Genomic DNA, 24,461 nt, shown 5'->3' with positions numbered 1-24,461 from the left:
GTACCTGGGTAAGAGGGCAAATATGGATTTGGGTTAGGGATGCAGCATAATAGTGGAACAGCATGGACCTAGGAATGAGAGATCTGGATTCAAATCCTAGTGACACCACTTGCTTACCCACCTTGATAAGTTTGGAAGATGGTAATAATTATTCATTCCATCCTCATAGAGCTGTAATTAGGTTACAGATATTAATATGATTTTAAATCTGACAGACTAGGGAAATTATGTGATGAAGATAGTGGATATAAGAGAAGAAAAGGAGCATCCAGGATCTGTACTTAAAAGATGGGAGCTTAAGTCTAAACACTTCTACTGACTAGCTATACAGTTTGGGAATGTTAATTAGCCTCTCTAATGCTTAGCTTTATTCATGTGTAAAAGGAGACCATTAAAAGTATACAAAAAGTGGTTAAGAAGATTAATAGCAATAACATGTAAAGCACTTGACAGAGGACCTGATATATGTAGTCAACAAAAACGAATATCCTTTCCTTCTCTTTCTTCATATCTCAGATTTCTTTCTTTCCTTGCTTTCTTACTTCCTGGTACTGTGGATTGAACCCAGAGATACACTACCACTGGGCTACATTCCAATCCCTTTTTAATTATTTTATTTTATTTTAAAAATATTTTTAGTTGTTCATGGACACAATATCTTTATTTTTTAATGTGATGCTGAGGTTCAAACCCAGTGCCTCTCACATGCTAGGCAAGTGCTCTACCATTGAGCTACAACTCCAGCCCCCTATTTTTTTTTAAATTTAAGACAGGGTCTTGCTTGGCCTTGAACTTGTGATCCTTTGGACTCAGCCTCTGGAGCAGCCACTGAGCGGAGCCATGTGTTATATTTATTTCTTTTTTTTTTTCTTTGCTTTCTTTTTGGTAGTATGTGGGTTTGAACCTAGTGGGCATTCTACCATTGAGCTATATCCCCATTCTATTTTATTTTTTACTTTGAGATAGGGCCTAATTAAGTTGCCCAGGCTAGCCATGAACTTGTGACCCTGTTGCTTCAGCCTTCCTAGTAGCTGGGACTAGAGTGTGTTCCATTGTACCTGGCTACATCTCAGAATTCTAATGTACATTTTAAAAATATTTTTACTTGAGGATGGACACAATACCTTTATTTTATTGATTTATTTTCATGTGGCTCTGAGGATCAAACCCAGTGCCTCACACATTCTAGGCAAGCACTGTACCCCTGAACTACAACCCCAGCCCCCATATTTTTTTTTTTTTTGGTACTAGGAATTAAACCCACCACTGAACCACATCCAAGCCCTTTTTATTTACTTATTTATTTTTAATTTTGAGACAGGGTCTTACTAAGTTTCTTAGGGCTTCACTGAGTTGCTGAGGCTGGCCTTGAATTTCTAATCCTCCTGCCTCAGCCTCCTCAGTCCCTGGGGTACATGCATGAGCACGCACACCTGGTTCCCAGTCCCCCTTTTTTATTTATCCACTCATTGAATTTTATACCAGATATGTTTCAATGTAGTTAAAAATGCTTCTGTTTTTCTTCTTTCACTTTATTCATATCATACTTGTATGTTTTTAATTTTTTTGAATTATAAAATTGAGTTTACATATTCTCCAGACTTTTAAAATTTTTTTATTTTGAGACAGGGTCTCACTAAGTTGCGGAGGCTCTCCTTGGACTTGTGATCCTTGTGACTTGGCCTCCAGAGAGCTGGGATTACAGGCATCAACCACCATGCTCAGCTTACCTCTCTTTTAAATTTGATGTGCCCAGGAGATAAAGTGGCCCATTTTGATGTTGGGTAAAAAGATTAGTGCAGGGTGGGAGGAAAAAACAATTAGAGGAACAAGCTGAGTGCTCTGGGTAGAAATCCTGGTAGAATGGGATCAGCCATGATGTTCTTCCTCCAGATGGCATGCAGGCACTCTACAAGGTCAACTCTTGCTCCACGGCTCCTCCTGTGGACCATCTTACAGGCAAAGTCCGGCGGTACTTCATTGAGGCCCATGAGATTCGATGGGACTATGGCCCAATGGGGCGTGATGGCAGTACTGGGAAAAGTTTGAGAGAGCCAGGAAGGTAAGAGGCAGAGGGCTTTCTCTTTCTGTTCCTGCCTGAACATCTATTATCTCCCTTCCAGAAATATCTCACTTCACTTGGGGATCACAGTGATTGTCTGGCTAGGGTTACTGTTAACCAATTTCTTTTTGGCCCCTGGGAGAGCTTGCTTTTGGGGAAGCTATAGGTAGCAAAGCTTTTGGTAAGGTTATGTCATATCTGCAGCAAAGGGTCCAAACATATTTTGAGACCATTCCTGCTGTAATCCCTGGAAATGTTCAGAAAGGAAAGCCCAGGTGGGACCAGTTCCTGCATGAGTTGAAATGACTTTTCTCTAGCTCTTCTTTACTTTATCCATTACTTACTTCCTTATTCCTTCCTTTTTTTTTGCATAATCCAAAGGAAGCATTTGAGGAGGATTATAAAAATCACTCTATGATTTTGGGTATAGCTATTCCATACCATCCTTTTGGAGGGATTTCTCCAGGTTTTCTTGCCTCATCCATGACACAGATGTGGACAAATAGAGCAGGAAGTTAGTGTCCTATTTTGTAGCCAGGATGTCAGTTATACCAATTTACTAGGTAATTGGCGCTGCCAAGTTTTTTTTTTTCTTTTGTGGTACTGGGGATTGAGCCCAGGGCCTCACTCATGGTAGACAGGCACATTATCAGTAACTACATCCCCAGCTCTTTTTATATTTTATTTTGAGCCAGGACTAATTTGCTTGATGTCTTGCTAAGTTACTGAAGCTGGCTTTGAACTTGTGATCCTCTTACCTCAGTTACATGAGTATCTGGGATTATAAGTGTATGCCATCACATTTGGTGACACCAGTTCTTTCACAGAACAGGCACATAGTAGATTACTAGGAGAGGACATAGGGGAAACTCCTCGGGCATCCATTGTGTTTATTCTTTTTTTCATTTTAAATATTTTTTTAGGTGTCAATGGACATTTATTTTATTTATAGTATGTGGTGCTGAGAATCAAACTCAGTGCCTCAAACATGCTAGGCAAGTGCTCCACCACTGAGCCACAACCCCAGCCCTAGTGTTTATTCTTTCAGGAGGAAATAATGAAGTGAGTCTGAAGAAAAGTAAGGCAAGTTGGCACTTGCGTTTCAGAATGTTATCTAGTCTCCACCTGGGCTTGCCCACTTAGTGGGCTTTCATTTTGGTGTGAAAGCCTATTAAAAATTTTGAGATGGGATCTCACTATATTGTGCAGGCTCATCTTGAGCTCATGGGTAGAATTGATCCTGCCTCACATCTTCTTAGGTGCTGGTATGATAGGCACATGCTACCATTCCTGCCTAATTTTTGTGGTGCTAGGGAATTGAACCCAGGACCTCATGCATGCTAAGTAAGCCCTTTTACCACTGAATCACATCCCCAGACCCTGGACAGTGCTATTCTTGATTAAGGAGAGAAAGTATTCAGAGTACCTGAGGATAATTAAGGACACTGATATAGGCTATGTAATTTGGGAGGGCAGAACTGATTCCAGTACTTACAAGGAATAATTTCCCAGCTCCTGATAAAGAATAACTTCCATAATTTAAATTATCTAATAGTAAAGGGTATTATATTTTCTGAAAATGAATTCTTTGTCTTTGGAAAGGTTAAAACAGAAGCCATATATCACTTATTGGTGGAGATACCTTCAATGGTGGGAATTAATCTGGAAGATCTCTGAGGTCCTTCTAATCATAAAGGTCCATAACTTGATAAGATTAAGGGTGAGGTGGGATCTATTTGATGGTCAGTGAAGTTGTGAGACATTTACCTCCTTATATGCCAGTGCTTCAGATAAGTTCTTCCAGAAGAACTCCACTCGAATTGGAGGTACTTACTGGAAAGTTCGATATGAAGCCTTCCAAGATGAGACATTCCAAGAGAAGTTGCAACTGGAAGAAGATAAGCATCTTGGAATCCTTGGTGAGCAATATTTTATTTATTTTTGTGAGCAAGATTTTAATTAATAAAATGTATTGCCTAGGCCAGAGAAGTAAGAAGGATATGGGAACTAGAACCTGAGAGTGGTGAGAAAGGATTATGGATCTGAATTTGTTTTAAAAACACTAGGTTAAGCATAGTCAAATAGTGATCTTTGCTGTAGGATTTCCAAGAGCCTTGAATTTATTTTTGTTCATCATGAATCTCCAAGATAGACATAGAGTATGTAGAATTTCTCATACTTACTTTACTACTGATCGTTTCTTGGTAATATATTCCAGTACCACTTTTGTACAGACCATACTTTTAGAATTGCTTCTCTAGGGTCATTCCTGAAAGGTATAAGGCAGTAAGCTTGTTCAGATATTTGGCAATCTTGGACCAGGAGCAGATTGATATGACATACAGACGTGCATACTGTGGTGAAGGTTGCAGAAATAAGCTTAGAGTCTGACCTTGAAGAAAATATTCAGAAGGTTGATAGCATAGTATTGAAAGAGTTTATAGCAAGGTTATATGTGGTTTAGTCACTTGGTGGAATCAGGAAATAGAATAGGTCAGATGGGACAAAACTTTGGAAATGAAAGTACTGTAATGAGCCATACTCTGGAGACAAGCATGTGTCAAGTTGATTCTAGATCCTTAGGGTGGATAATAGTCCATATACCAGAAAGATAGAATAATATAAGGAAGAGAAATTCACCCTAAGGAAGAGAAGTAAGTAGAGTATGAAGGTGTTGTCTTGACTTGGGCTCAGGATGGGTCCCCAGTTTTTGAGCAGAGGTAGAGCTTCAGGTATGGAAATTGAGTAGAAAACCAAGCCAGAGACTCTGACCTTGGGTTAGAGCCAGCATAAATGCTTACATGATTTCTTGGTACTTTTCGTTGGCTTTAAAAGTGACCCAAATATGTTAGAGGTGGGGTGAGTAGCGAAGCATAGAAAAGTTCAGAAGCTGTGACTAGACTAGCTAGTCCAGGACCTGGATACAGAATATAATAATTATCTTAACTCAGAATTGGTTTAAGACTGAGATAACCCACTCGGATAATAAAATTAGGGGAAACAGGTTTGGATCTGACAGTGATTGGGAGTAAGACCTGGCATTAGATCTTGGCTCTGCAACTAACGTGCCATTTGAATTTGTGTAGGTCAATTCCACCTCTCTGAGCTGAAGTTTCCTCATCTGTAAAATGGAGATAATAACCTCTGCCCTGTATGCCTTAGAATGATATTTGAGGATAAAAATGAGATAGTGGATTTTACAGTGCTTTTTATAATTGTAAATTGCAGTATACTTGGAATGGATTATTCTTATTCTTTCCTGTCAAGACTAGAGTTCTTTCTGCTTTTACTTACCTTTTCTTTTCCTTCATCTCTTTCAGTTTCTCTCCTTCATCTTTGTCTTCTTTCTCATTGTCTTCCCCTTCCTATTTTCCAGGGCCAGTGATCCGGGCTGAGGTGGGTGACATCATCCAGGTGGTCTTCTACAACCGTGCCTCCCAGCCATTCAGCATGCAGCCCCATGGGGTCTTTTATGAGAAAAAATATGAAGGCACTGTGTATAATGATGGTGAGCTAGCAAGGTTTTCAATAAATGTGGGCTGGCTGGTGGTAGCTGGTGGTTGTAGAGAGCGAATCAATGTCTTTTTTCCCATGCCATTATTTTGTTATAAACATTTTAATGAGTATATAATACTTTATCACATAGATATGTTATAATTTATTTAACTAATCTTCCATTGTTTCCACATACAGGTTTTTTTGTACTTTTGAACATTGTAAGCCAGATTACACTGTGTGAATATATACGCCCTAGCTTAGATTTCTGAGAATCCAATATTTTAGATTCTTAGGAAAGAATCCTAGAAGTGGAATTATTGGGTAACTATTTTTTTTGGTTTTATTTTGTTTTCATTTTTCTTTTTTGTAATAGATTTTTTTTAAAAAAAATATTTTTTTAGTTGTAGGTGGACACAATACCGTTTTATTTTACTTTTGTGGTGCTGAGGATTGAACCCAGGGCCTCACACATGTGAGACGAGTACTCCACTGCTGAGCCACAGCCTCTATTTGTAGATTTTATTTGATACCAGGGATTAAACCCAAAGGCTCTCTACAACTTAGATATACCCCCAACCCCTTTTTCAAATTTCAAGACAGGGTTCTGACATGTTGCTAAGGCTGGCCTTAAACTTGACATTCTCCTTCCTCAGTCTCCTGAGTCATTGGTATTATAAGTATATGCCACAATGTCTGGCTTAATTTCTTTTTTTCTCTGAGAATATTAGCACATTGCTGATTCTAACCCAAAATGCAAAAAGAGACACTGAAAGCATAAAGGGCAAATTTTCAGACAAGTCTAAAATAAAAGAACATCCTGCAAGGCAAATTTTCTAATCTTAAAGAAGGAAATACTGAGTGGGGCCACAATTAGGTATATGACAACCGAATGTGACCTACAAACCTTGCTTGGTCCTGGTTATAAAAATAGATTTAAGAGACATTTTGGTGATAATTGAAACATTTTTATATAGACTAGATATTAGATATTATTAGGAAATTTTCTTAGGTTTGGTTAAGATATTATAGGAACATAGGAGATACTTGCTTTGAGAAAAAAATGTTGTGGCATTTGCATATGCTTCAAAATGATGCAACAAGCTGGGCACAGTGGCACATGCCTGTAATTCTAGCAGTTTGGGAAGCTGAGACAGGAGGATCACAAGTTTGAGGCCAGTCTCAGCAAATTAGCAAGGCTCTAAGAAACTGAGTGAAACCATATCTCAAAATAAAAATTAAAAAGGCTGGGGATGTGGCTCTTTGGTTAAGTGCCCTTTGGGTTCAATCCCTGTATCCAAAAACAACAACAAGAACAAAACAAAACAAAACAAAACTCAACAAAAGCAAACAAAAACCATGTTTGTGTGTGGATTTTTGTACATAGATAAATTAGGATGGCAAAACATTAATAATAGAATTTAGGTGGTAAGCTGATCATTGTACCATTCTTTATATATATTTTTTAGTTGTAGTTGGACACATTACCTTTATTTTGTTTATTTATTTTTATGTGGTGCTGAGGATCGAACCCAGGGACTCTTACATGCTAGGCGAGTGCTCTACTGCTGAGCCACAACCCCAGCCCCATTGTACCATTCTTTAAAGTGTCCAAAGCTTAGAAAATTTAAAGAATGAGGAACAATGGATTAATATGAAAAGTTGAAAATATACCAAATTATACTCCCTTGTTATAAGCTATACTACAAATATTGTTGTATATGCTTTTATGCCCACTTTTATGATTATTTTTCAGCATATGTGTGTGTGTATATATATTATCTGTTCCCTAGCCTTTTTTCCAGCTTGGGACCTCAAGAGATCCTCTAGTTTCAGCCTCCTGAGAAACTGATACTAAGACATTCAGCTCCATGCCTGGCCCAAATATATTTCTAAGATTTAGACTTGATGAATTAGAGGATGCATATTAAAATTTTGCACCTATATCCAAATTGCTCTCTGAAGAGATTTGTAGTCTCATCAATTTGGAGTTCCATCAATGGTACTTGAGAGGGACCCATTCTTTATAACCTTATTAACACTGGGGCAGTTTTTGTTGTTGTTTGTTTGTTTTGGGGGGATTGAGCCCAGGGGTGCTTTACAACTGAGCTACATCCACAGCTCTTTTTATTTTTTGAGACAGGGTCTAATTTACTGAGCTTCTTGCTAAGTTGTTGAGGCTAGACTGGAACTTATAATCTTTTCTCAGTCTCCTAAGTCACTAGGTTTACAGGCATGCACCTGTAATCTTTGGCAAAATGAGAGCATTGTAGGCAGATAATTCAACAAAATCATTTTTTTGGCAGGTGGATTAAACCCAGTGGTACTTTACCCCTGAGCTACATCCCCAGGTTTTATTTTTATTTTTTTAAATTTTGAGACAGGATCTCACTCACTATGTTGTTCAGGGTCTTGCTAAATTGAAGTCACTATTGTTTTGATTTTTTGATTTACATTTTTTGATTATGTTGACATTCTTGTCAGTATTTAATACATATCTCTTGTTCTTTTTTAAATTACTACTATGGATTGAACCCAGGGGCGCTTAACCACTGAGCTACATCCCCAGCCCTTATATATATCTTATTTATTTCTGAGCATGAAACTTTTTAAGGCTATTTCTTTTCTTCTCTCTCTCTCTCTCTCTCTCTCTCTCTCTCTCTCTCTCTCTCTCTCTCTCTTTCTCTCTTTCCCTCAATACTGGGGATTGAACCTGGGGGTGGTGTACCACTCAGCTATATCCCCAGTCCTTTTTATTTTTTATTTTGAGAAAGGGTCTTGCTTAATTGTCCAGACTTGTTTGGAATTTGTGATCCTCCTGCTTCAGCCTCCAAAATTGCTGGGATTACCTGTATGTACTACCATGCCTGGCTTTTAAGGCTCTTGATGCATTTTGTTAGCATATTTTCCAAAAGGGTTATTTGCATTTACACCTTAAAAAGATTTTTTTTAGTTGTCAATGTGCCTTTATTTTATTTATATGTGGTGCTGAGAATTGAACCCAGTGCCTCACATATGCCAGGCAAGTGCTCTACCACTGAGCCATAACCCCAGCCCTGAATTTACACTTATCCATTTTATAGGTGGGTGAGAAAGATAGGTGCCAACATTGATTATAATTTATAAAATATTTACTAATCTGACAAGCAAAAAAGTTATCTAGGTACTTTTCATTTGTACTTCTTTTATTATTTATTTATTTTGGTGCCAGGGATTGAATCCAGAGGCACTTTACCACTGAGCCACATCACTAGCCTTTTTAATTTTGTTTTGTTTTGTTTTGAGATGGGCATCTCAGTAAGTTCCTGAGGCTGGCTTTGAACTTGCAATCTTTCTGCCTCATCCTCCTGAGCTGCTGGGATTAAAGGCATGTTCCACCTGTGGTGATTCTTTGATTAAATTTGATTTTTTTAAAAATTTCAACCTGAGGGTATAGGTCTATGGTAGAACTATGCTTAGCATGTGGGTGGCCCTGGGCTTAGTCTCTAGCACCACTAAAGAAAAAAAAAATTCTGTGTGTTGCTTGATCATGTCCTGTGTTCACTGAAGGAATTATAGCCTTAGTGTTTTTTTGTATATATACACATATACATATATAACTTATACATGCCCATACATGCATACCTGCATATTGAAAGGAAAAAGATATTAACAATTAGAGTTGTTTAAAGATGAAATGAGCTATGATGATAGTTAGTGAGTCTCCTATAACTGGAGAGTTTGAAGCAGAAGTAGGAATGTAAGAGTAGATAAATGTATATTTTCAAGTATGGGGTATTCAAAGAAGTCTTTTTTTTATTGGTTGTTCACAACATTACAAAGCTCTTGACATATCATATTTCATACATTAGATTGAAGTGGGTTATGAACTCCCAATTTTACCCCAAATGCAGATTGCAGAATCACGTCGGTTACACATCCACAATTTTATATAATGCCCTATTAGTAATTGTTGTATTCTGCTACCTTTCCTATCCCCTACTATCCCCCCTCCCCTTCCCTCACATCTTCTCTCTCTACCCCATCTACTGTAATTCATTTCTCTCCTTGTTTATTTTCCCATTCCCCTCACAACCTCTTATATGTAATTTTGTATAGCAATGAGGGTCTCCCTTCATTTCCATGGAATTTCTCTTTTCTCTCTCTTTCCCTCCCATCTCATTCAAAGAAGTCTTAAAGTCTCTTTTACAATAGACTATTTTGCCGCTATTGCTGCTGCTGCTCCAAAATGCCTTTGTTTATGATTTTTATCCCTCTGTTTGGAACTGATGATCCTCACACTAATCAATGTGATTAATGAGTTCACGATTTCCCTGCAGGCTCATCTCATCCTGGCTTGGTGGCTAAACCTTTTGAGAAAGTAATATACCACTGGACAGTGCCTCCCCATGCTGGTCCCACTGCTCAGGATCCTGCCTGTCTCACCTGGATATACTTTTCTGCCACAGATCCCATAAGAGATACAAACTCTGGCCTGGTGGGCCCCCTGCTGGTGTGCAAGGCTGGTGCCTTGGGTGCAGATGGCAAGCAGGTATTGTCAGAGATGTCTGGCTGGGAAGCCTGGTGGGAGGAGGATGAAGCTGAATTGTTAATAGGAATCCTACATGAAAGTAGGTTTTAGAGGTAATGGAATAGAAAAAAAATTACCAAGCTGTTGCATCAGAAATTAATAATTGGAGACTTCATGCTATCCTTGCATGTTATTTTTTTTAATTACAAACATACATCTTCTTTAACCTGTTTTTTCCTATTTCATATCCTCTCATCATCACTTCCTTTTTTCTGCTCCTCCTCCCTCTTGCTCCCTCTCTTTATTCTGTCTTCTTCCCCTCACCTCTTCTTTTCCTATCCTTTCTCCTCCACCCTGTCCCTTTCCCTATCCCTTTCTCACTTCAATGGCCCCTAAAATTTGTCCCTAACCCCTAAATGTGCTGTAGTATTTGATAGTTTTCTTTGGTATCTAGCCCACCATTTCTAGCTATGCAACCTTAGACAAATTACTTAACCTCTCTGATTCACTTTCCTGTTCTCCAAAAACATAGGCTTAACAGTGGAGGAATCTCAAGATTCTGTAAGGATTAATGCAAATAATCCATATAAAGTCCTTAGCATAGTGTCTGGCACATAGTAAACACTTAGCAAATGTGAACTATAACAATTATTATTACTACTTTTATTTTCAAATTTCCCTCCAGAGCCTTCGCCTGCTCTCCTAGCTACTATCTGTCATTCCTCTCCCCAGGTGTCTCCAGGTTCTCGGCTATCACTCTCTGTAATGCTGCTCCCTATGCCTCTTCCCAGCTCCTTTCATGCATTTCTCCCCTCAAGGCTTTTTATTCTGACCTTATTCTCCCATCTACAATTTGAAGTTAACATGAGGAATAACTGCCTAGCAATAATTGCAGCTCTGGGCAGGAGTTGTGGGCTTGACTCATCTGGAAAAGGAAATGGGAAAAATGAGGGATTCTTGGATCTCCAGCTGCAAAGTACATACCTGCTGAAACCATTGCTATTCTTCCCTCTGCCTTCTTCCACTGGGCCTGCAGAAAGGGGTGGATAAAGAATTCTTTCTTCTCTTCACTGTGTTGGATGAGAACAAGAGCTGGTACAACGAAACCAATCAAGCAGCTGCTATGTTGGATACTCGACTGCTCTCAGAAGATGTCGGCTTCCAGGACTCCAATCGGATGCATGGTATGGGGAGTACTTTTGACTTAGGCTACAACTGAGAAGTCCCAAGTAAAATCGAATCAGACCAGTTCCCCAAATACTCACTCCATTGGTTAGATCCATCAGAGACACAAGTTGTATTGAGGGATTCAGTCTACAATAGGAGATCTTATTCTTAGTGCCTTCTTTTACTGTGCCCTGTGTTATACAGTATGGGGATATTTAAAGTCAGGTGAGGTGAGGATTATGTATAAGGAATATTCTAGAGAGTGTGAACTATATGCTGGGATGATACCCTTACAGTTTTGATTTTCTTTTTCTTTTTTTTTTTTTTTTTAAGTCTTTGGTACTGGGGATAGAATCAGAGACATTTTACCATGGAACCATATCCGCAATCCCCCCTTTTTTTAAATTTTGAGACAGGGCCTCACTAAGTTGCTGAGACTGGCTTTGAACTTGCAATTCTCCTGACTCAGCCTCCTGCATTGCTGGGATTACAGGCATGCACCACCATGCCTGGCTTGTTTTTATTTTTACCTTTTGTGATGCTTGGGCTCAAACTCAGGGCTTTGTGTGTTAGAGGAATGCTCTACCACGGAGTTATTCCCCAGTTCCCTTTCCCATCTTATCCCTCTCCCTTTTCTCTCATACCCTTGCTCCCATTTCCCATGCTCCAGCCCAGCTGGGTGTTTTTCTCCCCTTAAGCATCCTTTGTATCTTGCCGATCTCATGCCTTTGCAATGCTGTGCTCTGCACTTTAAAAAAATTTTTTCATTCCTCACATATTTGCCTGCAGCCTATAGAAATTCTGTCCATTCTTTGAAGCCATTATTTTTGTGCTAAAAAAATATGTCTTCCACGTAACCACTTTTTTTTGGGGGGGGCTGGGGAGGGACCTGCAATTCTGGACATTGTACCCAGGGACACTTTAACCATGAGCTACACCCCCAGCCCTTTTTATTTTTATTTTCAGAAAGAATCTCTCTAAGTTGCTGAGGGTTTCATTAAGTTGATAAGGCTGACTTTGAACTTTTGACCCTTTTGCCTCAATCCCCCCCCCCCCCGAGTTGTTGGGATTACAGGCCTATGGTATTATATCCAGCTCATGTAACTGCTTTTTAGCACTCAAGTGAAGTGATGACACCCTCTTCTGAACTAGTATTGTATTTTGATTAGATAATTTTAATATAAAGTTCCACACACTTCTCATTATTATAGTTATTTGTTACATGACTTTGACTTCTGCTAGAGTATAGTCTTTAAAGGTGAGTATTGTATGTTGCTTATCTCTGCATACTCTATGTTATCTAACACATAGCAAATGTTAACTGAAATTAGCGAACTACCAAATGAAAGGGTGGGTGGCTGGGTGGGCCGGTGAGGGAATGAATGGGAAAACATGGTACCATTTTCCACGGAGCTCCCAGCAATTTGTAATGAGATGAGAATAATAACACCCATGAAACAATTATAGAACAATCCAAGACAGACTATAATTAAGTGGCTAAATTGTGCAGAACAGCTTTTAAGTTCAGAGGAGGAGAACATTAATGAGGAACAATCAAGTTAAAGGATTCCTGGAAGAAGGGAGCACTTGAGCTGGGTCTTGAAGACTGAATAGGTTTGCAATCAGAACATTACAGGCAAGGAATCAGGGGGTTAGCAATGTTCCCATCAGCATCCCAGGGGATTATCAAATAAGATGACTCATTAAGGCTGATTCCAGTGGAGGTGGTGATATAGAAAAGGGGTCAGCTTGAAGCAGGTCTTACTGTATTTTGTGTGTGTCTTGGGGGTGGAGAGAGTGTACATGGTGGGAAGAGAATGAGCTTGATTGTATTATCTTTTGGCTCTGTCTCTTGGTTCCCATTTCCGGTTATTTCCATCATCTGGCAAAAGCAAGTCAATTTTATAAGCCAAGTGCATTCCAGTTTGAATTTCCTGAGCACCTAATTGGTATAAACAACATGCCAGATGCTTATGCAGTTATATAGATTCAGAAAATGTGCTAGGTCAATCTAGTACAGGAGATAGATTTTCAAGTAAATCATTGGACTCTGTAGTAATTGTTATAATGCAAATTTTATGTTAAAATTTATGGAAATTAGGGGGAGGGAGAATAAACTCTTCTTCACAGAGGAGATGATATTTGAGGTAGACTATGATAGATGAGTAGTAGATTGCCATAGAACAACACTGGAAGGTACAGTCTGTTCCAGGCAGAGGTTACAGTATGTGAAAAGTCAACCATTGTTTTCTAAGCACCTACTATATCTAATGTCTTGGGGATGTAGAGACTAACAGAGCTCACAAGACAATGGTGTGTGTGTGAGAGGGTAGGAGGACAGAACTCAGGTAAAGGTGTAGGAGGAGGCTCTCACAAGAGTTTGGGTCAGAGAGGATAAGGGCCAGAACTTTGGCAATAGCAGTGAAGATACAGAGAAGAGGACATTTGGAGCTGCAGATGGAACCTTGGGGACATAAACACTCTGGAGGAGTGGAGAATCAGAAGAAGATGGAGAAGAAACAGTCAGAGAGGTGTCAGAGAACCAGAAAGCATAGTGCCACAGAAATCAAGAGAGGAGGGTTCCAGAGAGTGGGAGTAAGAGAGGTTAGGGTGTATATGTGTATGTGTGTGTGGTTGTTGTTCAGAGTAGCTCAGTGTTGCCAGTGTGTGGTGGTGAAGGAGGAGGGTTGGCAGGTGAGGCCAAAAAGTCCAACTGAGCTTCCATCCCAATGACAGATATTTCTGAGTAGAACTAAACTGGTTTAGAGAAGAAGACAAAGGAATTGAGGGTTATCTGAAAGTTTCAAGCTGTAGGAAACCATAGTACAGAACTGATATCATACTTCTGGCCAGTGTTCAACTAGTCTGATCTCATCTCCCCATTTTGTCTTGTGTTTTTGTTTTCCAGCCATTAATGGGTTTCTGTTCTCTAACCTGCCCAGGCTGGACATGTGCAAGGGTGACACAGTGGCCTGGCACCTGCTTGGCCTGGGCACAGAGACTGATGTGCATGGGGTCATGTTCCAGGGCAACACCGTGCAGCTTCAGGGCATGAGGAAAGGTGCAGCCATGCTATTTCCTCACTCTTTCGTTATGGCCATCATGCAGCCTGATAACCCTGGTAAGTACCTTAAGAGGTGGCCCTAGGCTTATAGGCTTTATTAAGTTGAGGACCTACCTGGGGATGCAAGGTGGGGTGGTTTTTGATGAAAAAAGAAGTAGCATATTGAAGGTAGTATTTTCAGAATACTTTTCTCTTTTCCTTCTTCAGTGGGTCCTCCGTGTTTTAGTTATTTGGCTTCTCTTCTCAGCTGCAAGCAGGATACAGTGAGAAGGTTGAGGAAGGTCTTTCCTGGAATAGTGGGAGAGAAGTGAGGGTTCTGCCCAGCTTCAGGGAAGTTTCTTACATGGAAGAAGGTGAATTAACCACATAGAAATTTTATAGATAAAGTCCTTGCAGTGGGAGAAAGGCCAATGACATATACCTGTAAGTGCTTTTATCCCTTCCGATATTCTGTGAGGATTTCTGCAAATTTTTCTATTTCTGGTGTGTATGTGAAAGACAGGGAGAGAGAGAGAGAGAGAGAGAGAGAGAGAGAGAGAGAGAGAGAGAAGGGAGAGAGAGAGAGATGAGAGGAGAGAGAGAGAGAGAGAGAGAGAGAGAGAGAGAGAGAGAGATGTGTGTGTGCTGTAAACAGTTTCAGCTCAGAAATCAGAACACAGAGACTCTTAGATTCCTTTCTTACTTATTTTTTCTTAATTCCTTCCCACACTCCCCTTATCTATCCTTTCCTCCTTTTATCCATTTCTTCTTTAATGAAGAAATGTGACTAGAATGTTCCACCAGCTTCCATTTATTTCTGGCATTTCATAATGCCGCAGTATTTTCTCAGTCCCTAAGGTGTATTCTTTTTACAACCAGTAGATGGCGATAGTGTTTGCAAGAAAAAGCTGTCAGTTCTACGCAGTTCCTACTGAACTTATTTTAGTCATATGAATTCTATTCATGTTTGGAATAACAATTCTTAAAGAAAATAATTCCCTTCAACAATTTAATAATTACAGCCTGGCTCTGAGTTTGACAAAAACATGAAGCTTTTTCTTGAGTCCTCATTGGTTCTCATCTACTGGGATATTTTCTTAGTTAGAGAGAGTCGTTAGAAAATTAGAAATAGCATTAATGGAGCAGAAGGGAACAAGAGGAACACATGATTTTAGTGAGGTAGGAGTGGAGAGCTTCTGAATAAGAAAGCCAAATCCCAGATTTAATTGCCTTCCTGCAAAACCAGTCAAGCTCCCTAGTCAGGTCTACATGCTTTCTCAGGGCTCACTCTTACTTTAAATGAATAAAATTATTTTGGTGCCCTACTGTAGCCCAAGGAAGGTGGCAGAGTACCTATAGCTACAGCTACTTGGAGGCTGATGTGGGAGAATCACTTGAACCCTCAAATTTGGGGCCAACCTGGGCAACATAGCAAGACTCCTTCTCAGTTAAACGACAACAACAACAAACCCCATTATAGTGGATAGTCTAGAGGGAAAAGAAGAAGATGAGTTTACAAGAGTAAAGGCTTGAAATGTTACTTTTGGTTAAGATCCCTGGATTTTGTTATTAGCAAAAGCACAAACCCTTTTATACCTTTCTTTATATTTTCAGACCTTTAAAACAGTTTTCTTTTTTTTTCACAGAGATTCCAGGTCATAGAATATTGGAACTAGTAGAGTATCTTCTAGATCATCTTAATTCATTTATTTTACTAATAGGTGCAAAGGACAGAGACCTGGAGGGGGAAAATTACTTGCTTAGATAAGAAATGTTGGCTATATTTTTTTCCTGCTTCTCCTCTCACTCCTCTTCCTTCAAATCCTGTTGATTCTTACTCCTAGATGATTTCTTACATCAGAACTCTCCATTCATCTCATGGGAACTTGCTCTGTGATTAAGATAGAGACCATAGTGACTAGTTCTCCAAAAACAGGGCAAAAGAATCCAGTTTAATGGATTAGCCAGGACCAGAATCTGACATTGGGATTTTGGAGAGACAGGTAGTAATAGGCAACAGCAAATGTATATATGTGCCGAGGTGATTTAAAAACATCACTGTGACCAGATGTGGTGGTGCATGCTTGTAGTCACCACTACTGGGAAGGCTGAGGTCAGAGGATGGCTTGAACCTAGGAGTTCTAAACCAGCCTGTGCAAAATACTGAGACCCAGCCTAAAAAAAATTAGTCACTTTTGAGAATCAACCTGCTATGGGTTGAATGCTAATGAATATGTTTAAAAAACTAGAAAAATAAATGTCTTTAAAAATTCAGCAAAATATTAAGAGTTTGAGTTATGTGGGTTTGTTACTAATTTTTAATCATATTTTTTGCTTAAATTTAATAAACTTATACTACCTTTAATAAAAATGACATATTGTTTTTTTTAAAAATATCACCCTGCATACAATACCTCAGCTCTTCCTATACTGATAACTAGAGCTTTAATAGTCAGGGAAAGTGGCAGATAAAAAGGTCAAAGCTTGTAATATATTATTTTCCACTAAATTCTTGTTAGATTTCTCAGCAGAAAGAGACTATTTATTACTGCACAGGACCCTCATTAGAGTTTCTTTTTCTCTCTTTTGCTACTGGAGCTCTATTGCTTACTTTCTTCTTTCTTTCACAGTGCTGAGGATTGAACCAGGGCCTGCTCACTTGCCAAGCAAGGGCTCTGCCACTGAGCTATATCTCCAAACCCTGGAACTCCTTCCTTATTCATTTTTTCTCTGCCTTACCACCCTCTTTTTTCCCTATTCCTTTTTACTCTCTTCTTTTGTTTTCCCTTTCTTTTATCCATATTTTTTTTCTTTTTATTATTCTTTTCCTTTTAAAACCTTCTTCTCTCCTCTATTTCTTTTTCTGTACTCATTTGTCTCCCATGTTGTCTTTTGTTTTTCCTTCTTTTTAATTTTGTCCTTCACTTCTTTTCATCTCTTTTATCTTTCCTTTCTTATTTGTCCCAATTCCTTCTTCCCATATCTCACCTCTCTTTTATTTTCTTCCTTTGATTTCTCTCTCCTTCCTCTTTATATCCCTTCTCCGTTCTTCTCCCTTGTCTCTTTTTGTTCCTTTGCCTTCTTTTCTCCATTTTCTTTGTATCTTTATTTCTTTCACATTTGCCTACCTCTTTATTTTCTTTTCTCTCTTTTCCTTTACCTTCATTCTCTGTCTTTTCTTTCCTTTCCACTTGAATTTCTCTGTATTTTCTCTGTTTTTCTTTCTCACTTCTTTTTATTTTCTCTTTCTTTTTTGGTTACATTTTCCCAAAGCACTGTAAACAACTATTCACTCATTGGCTTATATACTAAGGATGTGAGGATGAATTTGGGCAGCTCACAGTTAATGTGAAAGGGAGATAGGAATGTAAACATTATTATTCAGAAGGCTACGATGATGCTATCTGCTAAGAGTTATGGTAACACACGGGGAGCTGTGACAAATTTTTCTTGCAGAGTGAAGCTCTGCTTGGAAGGCAGACATTCAGACTGAGCTTTTTGTTTTCTTTCTGTTTTTGTGGTGCTGGGGATCTAACCCAGGGCCTTGCTGCCTGCTGGGTAGGCACTCTACCACTGAGCTACTCCCCCAGTCCCAGATTAAGCTCTTGAGTTTGAATAAATAGTTATCAGACAAAGAAAGGGGGTGGTTGATGAGGAGGACCTTACAGGAAGTAGGAAACTTATGGGCAATAGTTTGTAAGCATTACCTGTCTAGAGAAGATTGAATCAAGTGATTTGATTTAGTGAGCTTCAACTTGAGATAGTATGCTAAATAATATTTGTAAATGTGGAGGTACTGTTAGTTATCACAATGACTGGAAATGTGTAGGGGTGATATTGGTATATAGAAGATAGGAGTCCAAAAGTTGTCCTAAATATAGAATAGTGATTAGTGTAGGTTTGGGAAAGTGGGGAAGGGTGGATAAAGAGAGGCTGGATTTATTTATTTATTTTTGGTACCAGGGATTGAACCCAGGGGTGCTTTATCACTGAGCCACATCCCCAGACCTATTTTATTTAGACACAGGGTCTCATGGAATTGCTTAGGGCCTTGCTAAATTGCTGAGGCTGGCTTTGAACTTGCAATCCTCCTGCCTCAGCCTCCCAAGCTCCTGGGATTACAGATATGTTGCACCACACCCAGAAAGAGGCTGGATTTAATTAGTGCATGCTGTATGCATGTATAGAAATACTGCACCAATCCCCAATAATATATACAATTAATACACGTTAATCAAAATTAAAATAAAAAATGTTGAAAAAAAAAGCCTGAAATGTGTAAGACAGTCCTAAATAATGAAGAATAAATCCCACACCAAATGCTAATAGCACCCCTGTTGAACATGTAGGGTATAAGAGAGATAGGAAGTGACTAAGGATGCAGTTAGGAAGAGGGAGGGCCTTGCTAAAGGAGCTAGGACTTAATCTTCTACGCTATGTGAACCCATCAAAGATTTTATTTCTTTTATCAAGATAATGACTGACAGGATGTGATTTTCATTTTTGTAAGTTTACTATAGAATACTATGTGTAATGGCTCTGAGTCAGAAGGAATCAGAACCAGTGCAGCACAGCAGAAGGCTCTTGAAAGAGATGATGACAGTCTGCCAACAGTCAGGGCCAATGGAAATGGTGAGAAGGGCAGAGTTAAGGGATATTTGGGAGCAAAATTACAGGACTGAGGGGATGAGCATGACAAAAGAATGGCTGAGGTTTTCAGCTTCTACATCACGTGGATGGTGATGGTAGCTAGATGAACAAATGCAGGAGCAGAGGAGGGATAATAAGGTGGTAAGATTTGGGTAAAAAGTATTCATCTGGGGGAATGTTAAATTTTAAGTTCTTGGTAAAAATCTATATTAGGTATTAGTGGATTGGAATCTAAAGGTAGAAGTGAAGCCTGGAGAGAGAGATTTGGGTGTTCTAATTGTTCAAGTCCTAGCATGGAGAATGATAGGAAAGGAAACTTAAGGCAGAAATCTACATTTGAGAGGAATGTAGGAAAACAGAAGCCAGAATAAAGGAAAAGCAAAGAATTGATTAACAGTAGGAGAACATTCAGAACTAAGAGCTCAAGAGTGTTGGGGGAAAAAATGGCTTCAAGGAGTCAGCGTGGTGGTACATGACTATAATCCCAGTGACTTGGGTAACTGTGACAGGAGGATCACAGGTTCAAGGCCAGCCTTAGTAGTTTAGTGAAACTGTGGTTGAGTGCCTGTGGGTTAATACCCAGTACCACACAAAAAAAGTGGTTTGGACAGAAATACTCACATGAGAAAATTCATATAATGTGTCTAACCCAAGTCATATGACTTCGTCAGAATGTCCTCTACTTGTTTTTATCCCCACAGGTGATTATCAGACTTTCTTTTCACACTAGACCCTGACCCATAACGTTTGGACCATGTATATAATCACCTTTTGGCACACACATTAATTCACTCAGTATATATTTATGAGTAAACAAGATACATGATCTTTGCTCTTAGGGGATGGCCTCAGTAAACACAGAAGTAAAATAAGATAGTTTCAGATAGTGATATATGTCATGAAGGCAATAAAATACAGTGAGGTGATAAAATAATGGAAGTCTTACATTAGAGAACGGTGTTCAAGCCAGGCATGGTGGCAAATGCCCATAATCCCAGTGACTTGGGAGGCTGAGGCAGGAGAGTTGCAAGTTCAGGTCCAGCCTCAGAAATTTATCGAGGCCTTAAGCAACTTAGAGATTTCCTATCTCAAAATAAAATTAAAAAGGGCTGGAGATATGGCTCAGTGGTAAATCAACTCTGGGTTTAATCCTCAGTACCAAAAAAAAAAAAAAAAAAAAATCTGAGAAAAGCATTTTAAGCAAAGGGACCAGCAATTTCAAATATCCTACGGGGGCGGGGGGGGGGGCAATAATGGCTTGTTCAGGGATCAGAAAGAAGGCCAGTATGGTTGGAGATTAGTGAGCCAGGGGAAGACTGATGTGATGGAAGGTTATAAAGGTTGATGAAAGTCATACTATGTAAGGCCTTCTAAACACAGTCATAAGCTTGGATTTTATCCTGAGTATGAGTAGAGCATTTAAAGCAAAGATGCAGTGTACTCTGAATTAAAGCAAAGATGCAATGTGCTCTGGATTATATTGTTAAAGAGCACCTGTGTGGATAATGGTTGTAGATGGCAGAAGAAGCAGAGATGATATTGAGAGATTATTGCAGTTTTTCAGGTAAGACATAATGGTAGCTTGGACTGTATATATCTCCTTTCACACACACACATACACATATTTATTTATTTGTTTATTTTTTTGGTACTGGGGATTGAATTCAGGGGTGGTTAACCAATGAGCCACATCCCCAACCTTTTTTATTTGTATTTTTTCAAATTTTGAGACTGGGTCTCACTAAGTTACTTAGAGCCTTACTAGCTACAGCTGGCTTGCTGGCTTTGAACTTGTGATCCCCCTGACTCAGTCAGCCAAGTCATTGGGATGACAGGCATGCCCCACTGCATCTGACTGAAAGTATTATTATTATTATTATTATTTACTGAAGATTGAACTCAGTGGTACTCAACCACTGAGCCATATCCCCAGCCCTATTTTTTTGTATTTTATTTAGAGTCAGGGTCTCACTGAGTTGCTTAGTGCTTCACCATTGGTGAGGCTGGCTTTGAACTTGCTATTCTCCTGCCTCAGCCTCCTGAGCTGCTGGGATTACAGGTGTGTGCCACCATGCCAAGCTTGAAAGGACAATTTTTGATGGAATAACTTATAGGATTTAGTGATGGAACAGATGGGAAAGGTCAAAATAAAAATAGAGTTTGAAAGTAAGTATGGAAACAAAAGTGAGCACTCTTTTTCTTTCAAGGTGTATATAAAATAGTGTAATTGACTATTTTTTTCTAGTACTGGGGATGAAAGCCAGGGCCTCACACATATACCACTGAGAAACATCCATAGCCCTTTTATTTTATTTTTATTTTTTAAATTTTATTGGTACCAAGGGTTGAATTCAGAGATACTTAAGCACTGAGCCATGTCCGCAGCCCTTTTTAAATGTTTTATTTAGAGACAGGATCTCTCTAAGTTGCTTTAGGGCTTCACTAAATTGCTGAGGCTTGTTTAGACTCATGACCCTCTACTCTCAGCCCTCCCAAGCTTCTAGGATTACAGGCATGTGCCACTGCTCCTGGACATAGGCCTTTTAAAAAATATATTTTATTTTGAAGCAGGGTTTTGCTAAGTTTCCAAGACTGGCCTCCAACTTGTGATCCTCATCCCTCATCCTCCTGAGTAGGTGGGATTATAGAATTGTATCACTATTCCTGGTATAAGGGAACATTTTAAAAGACAGGATGACTGAGTCCTTAACTATGTTTTTTAGATATAAAGTATATTAGGAATGGAGAGGCCAATAATGTAGAGTCAGTTTGGGATGGAATAGTCAGGGAAGGCTTTCTGGAAGAGATGAAACATGAATTGGGTCTTAGAGAATAAATGAGTCCTCATAGTTTTTGAGGGTAGGGTGAACAGATGCCTTCCAGAAAGAGGGTAACAGCTTGAGTGAAAATTCCCAGATAGGAATGAGATATGGCAGAGGAACAGTCAGAGATTGATTTAACTGGAGCAATAGTTGACTTTGGAGTAGTGTTTGAAAAGTTGTACTGGGTCAATAGTTTGGGGGCAGCTAATTAGAAAGCTTTGAAAGCCAGGAAGAAGAGTTTGTCATGATGGGATAGGCAATGGGCAGCAATATAAAGGAACAATGTGAATAATGTTCTAAGAAAGTTAGCTTCTTTTGATCAGTATTGTCTGAGCTCAAGTGTGTCCTTGACATAAAAATCTTGAGATCAGGTCCAGACAACTCCACAACACAGACATTAAGACCAATATCTCAACATTCTATTATAAAAACCTAGGGAAGGGCCTTCCAAAGCTCTCTTATGTAACCATCCTTGTGGTTAAAAAGTTCCTTTATTAAATAGCTATTCAGACCCACCTTTATTTCTTTGGTACTTGACAGAAAAAGGAGACAACCTGTGGTCAATGCCATCCTTGGAATCATAAGTATAAAACTTTGTTTACTTATTTGTAACTTTGCTTAATAAACATTTACTATACACTGTGCTAAGAACTGTACATACATTAATGTATTAATTTTATTTCTAAACAATCACATGAAATAGGCAAATTTATCCTAGTGAAGGTCTTGAAACACACATTTAGAAATTGCTGCAAGGTTATATAGATAATAAGTGACAGGGTTATTAATCACCCCACTTTGCTCAGAACTGAGGGGTTTACAGGGATATGGATATTTAAGTGCTAAAACTAGGAAAGCCCTCAGCAAACAGTGAGGAATTGGTATATCTAATGGCAGACTTTAGATTCTAACCCAGACAGTGTAGATTTGGAGCTGGAGTTCTTAATATATGTGCTCATTTTTCTCAACAAACTTGTAATACACTTTTATCTAATGCATAGAAGATCTTTATCCTGCACTTCCCATTCTCTGCAGAACACCCAGGGAGAGGCAGGAAACCTCGACCCCCCCTGGGTACTTCTCAGGTTTCAGATTTTTCTCTCTGATCTTCCTTTAGGGACATTTGAAATTTACTGCGAGGCAGGCAGCCACCGACAAGCAGGGATGAGGGCAATTTACAATGTCTCCCAGTGTCCTGGCCGCCATGTCAGCCCTCGTCAACGCTACCAAGCTGCAAGAATCTACTACATCATGGCAGAAGAGGTGGAGTGGGACTATTGCCCTGACAGGAGTTGGGAACTGGAATGGTATAACAAATCTGAGAAGGACAGGTAAGGTGTCAGAAAAGGAGAGATCATATTTTCTTAGTTTTTTTGTTTGTTGTTGTTTTGGTTGTAGATGCACACAATACCTTTATTTTATTGATTTATTGTTATGTGGTGCTCAGAATCAAACCCCATGCCACAAGCATTCTATCACAGAGCTACAACCCCAGCCCCCATAATTTCTTGGGAAACATTTTTTTTTTTTCAGGTGAGGGTACTGAAACTGAGAGGAAGAGGCACTTATCCAAGGTTACTAAAACAATAGCAATAGAATTGTGACTAGGGTGTAAAATGCAGGTTTTTTGAATTCCAGCTCAGTGCTTTTTTTTTTTTTTTTTTTTAAATCTTGGCTTATTATGGAGCTGAAGAGTAAAAGACCTTGCTCACACTCTCCCCCTCTAAGTCTTTGCCTCCATTCTTCTAGTTAGCTGTAAATACTTACTCTGGGACTTGAATTAAATTTTATGGAGAATTTCTTTGAGAAGTAAAATACCTCAAGCTCCTTCATTAAGGTAAAATCTAAGCTGTGTAGCAAAAAATGTCTAAAACAGAGCACAGTGGCACAGCCTGTAATCTCAGTGGCTTGGGAGGCTGAGACAGGAGGATTGTGAGTTCAAACCAGCCTCAGCAAAAGTGAGGCACTAAGCAACTCAGTGATACCATGTCTCAAAATAAAATACAAAAAGGGACTGGGTATGTGGCTCAGTGGTTGAGTGTCCCTGAATTTAATCCCTGGTACCCCCCCAAAAAAACCCCCAGTATTTTATTTCTTGTTTATATAATAGTATTGATATGAGCAGTCCAGGGCTGGTAGGCAAACTGTGTCACCCTCAGTACTTGTGTTCAACTCTAGGACCAAAGTGTCTCTTCTGCTTATAGACATTCCTGACTATCAAGTCAGGGCAAGTAGCATTGTCTGTAAATAGAAGTTGCATACATAATTTTATTTCATGCCCCATTGTCTTGAACTTATTCCTATGGCCATACTTGTAAGAAAGCCATGTGCTCAGCTAGAACCTAGATGGTTCTATTACTAAAATGGAAGGAGGAGAGACTGGAAACTGAGGTACATATTAGCAATCTCTACTCATTGGTTCTTGTCACTCTTATTGCCCTTTGACAATTCTTGTCCATTATGTTGGTTGTTTAAATTTAAGTCTTCTTGCTAACCTGCTGTGGGAGTTAGGAAAAGGAAATTTCCTTTTCTGAACCTTGGTTTTCTCATCTATAATTTATAGTTAAAAGAACATGATGAGAAGTGGTGAGAGAAGGGGCAGCAGGCTTGATTCTAAGTCCTGGCTTTCTTTCTGGCTGACATTGTCTCTAGATATATCCTGTCACTTCCATACTACTGAGTGCACCTTTGAGACCACCTATTTCATAGGCC

The 24,461-nt window shown here is 39.2% G+C and overlaps 1 protein-coding gene across 1 annotated transcript in view; it reads left to right on the top strand.

Moving 5' to 3' along the window:
* HEPH (hephaestin) overlaps positions 1–24,461 on the top strand; it is an 80,528-nt gene that overhangs the window by 20,507 nt on the left and 35,560 nt on the right. Inside the window, exons 10-16 of the mRNA XM_081278315.1 lie at positions 1,894–2,062; positions 3,845–3,981; positions 5,439–5,570; positions 9,877–10,088; positions 11,104–11,251; positions 14,143–14,355; positions 22,867–23,080. Of these exons, the coding sequence (XP_081134441.1) occupies positions 1,894–2,062; positions 3,845–3,981; positions 5,439–5,570; positions 9,877–10,088; positions 11,104–11,251; positions 14,143–14,355; positions 22,867–23,080 (1,225 nt within the window). The remainder of the gene's footprint in view (positions 1–1,893; positions 2,063–3,844; positions 3,982–5,438; positions 5,571–9,876; positions 10,089–11,103; positions 11,252–14,142; positions 14,356–22,866; positions 23,081–24,461) is intronic.

This window comes from Spermophilus citellus, assembly GCF_964194105.1.
Source record: "Spermophilus citellus genome assembly, chromosome: X".
Lineage (NCBI taxonomy): Eukaryota > Metazoa > Chordata > Mammalia > Rodentia > Sciuridae > Spermophilus > Spermophilus citellus.
This window is presented reverse-complemented; position numbering and strand designations above follow the sequence as displayed.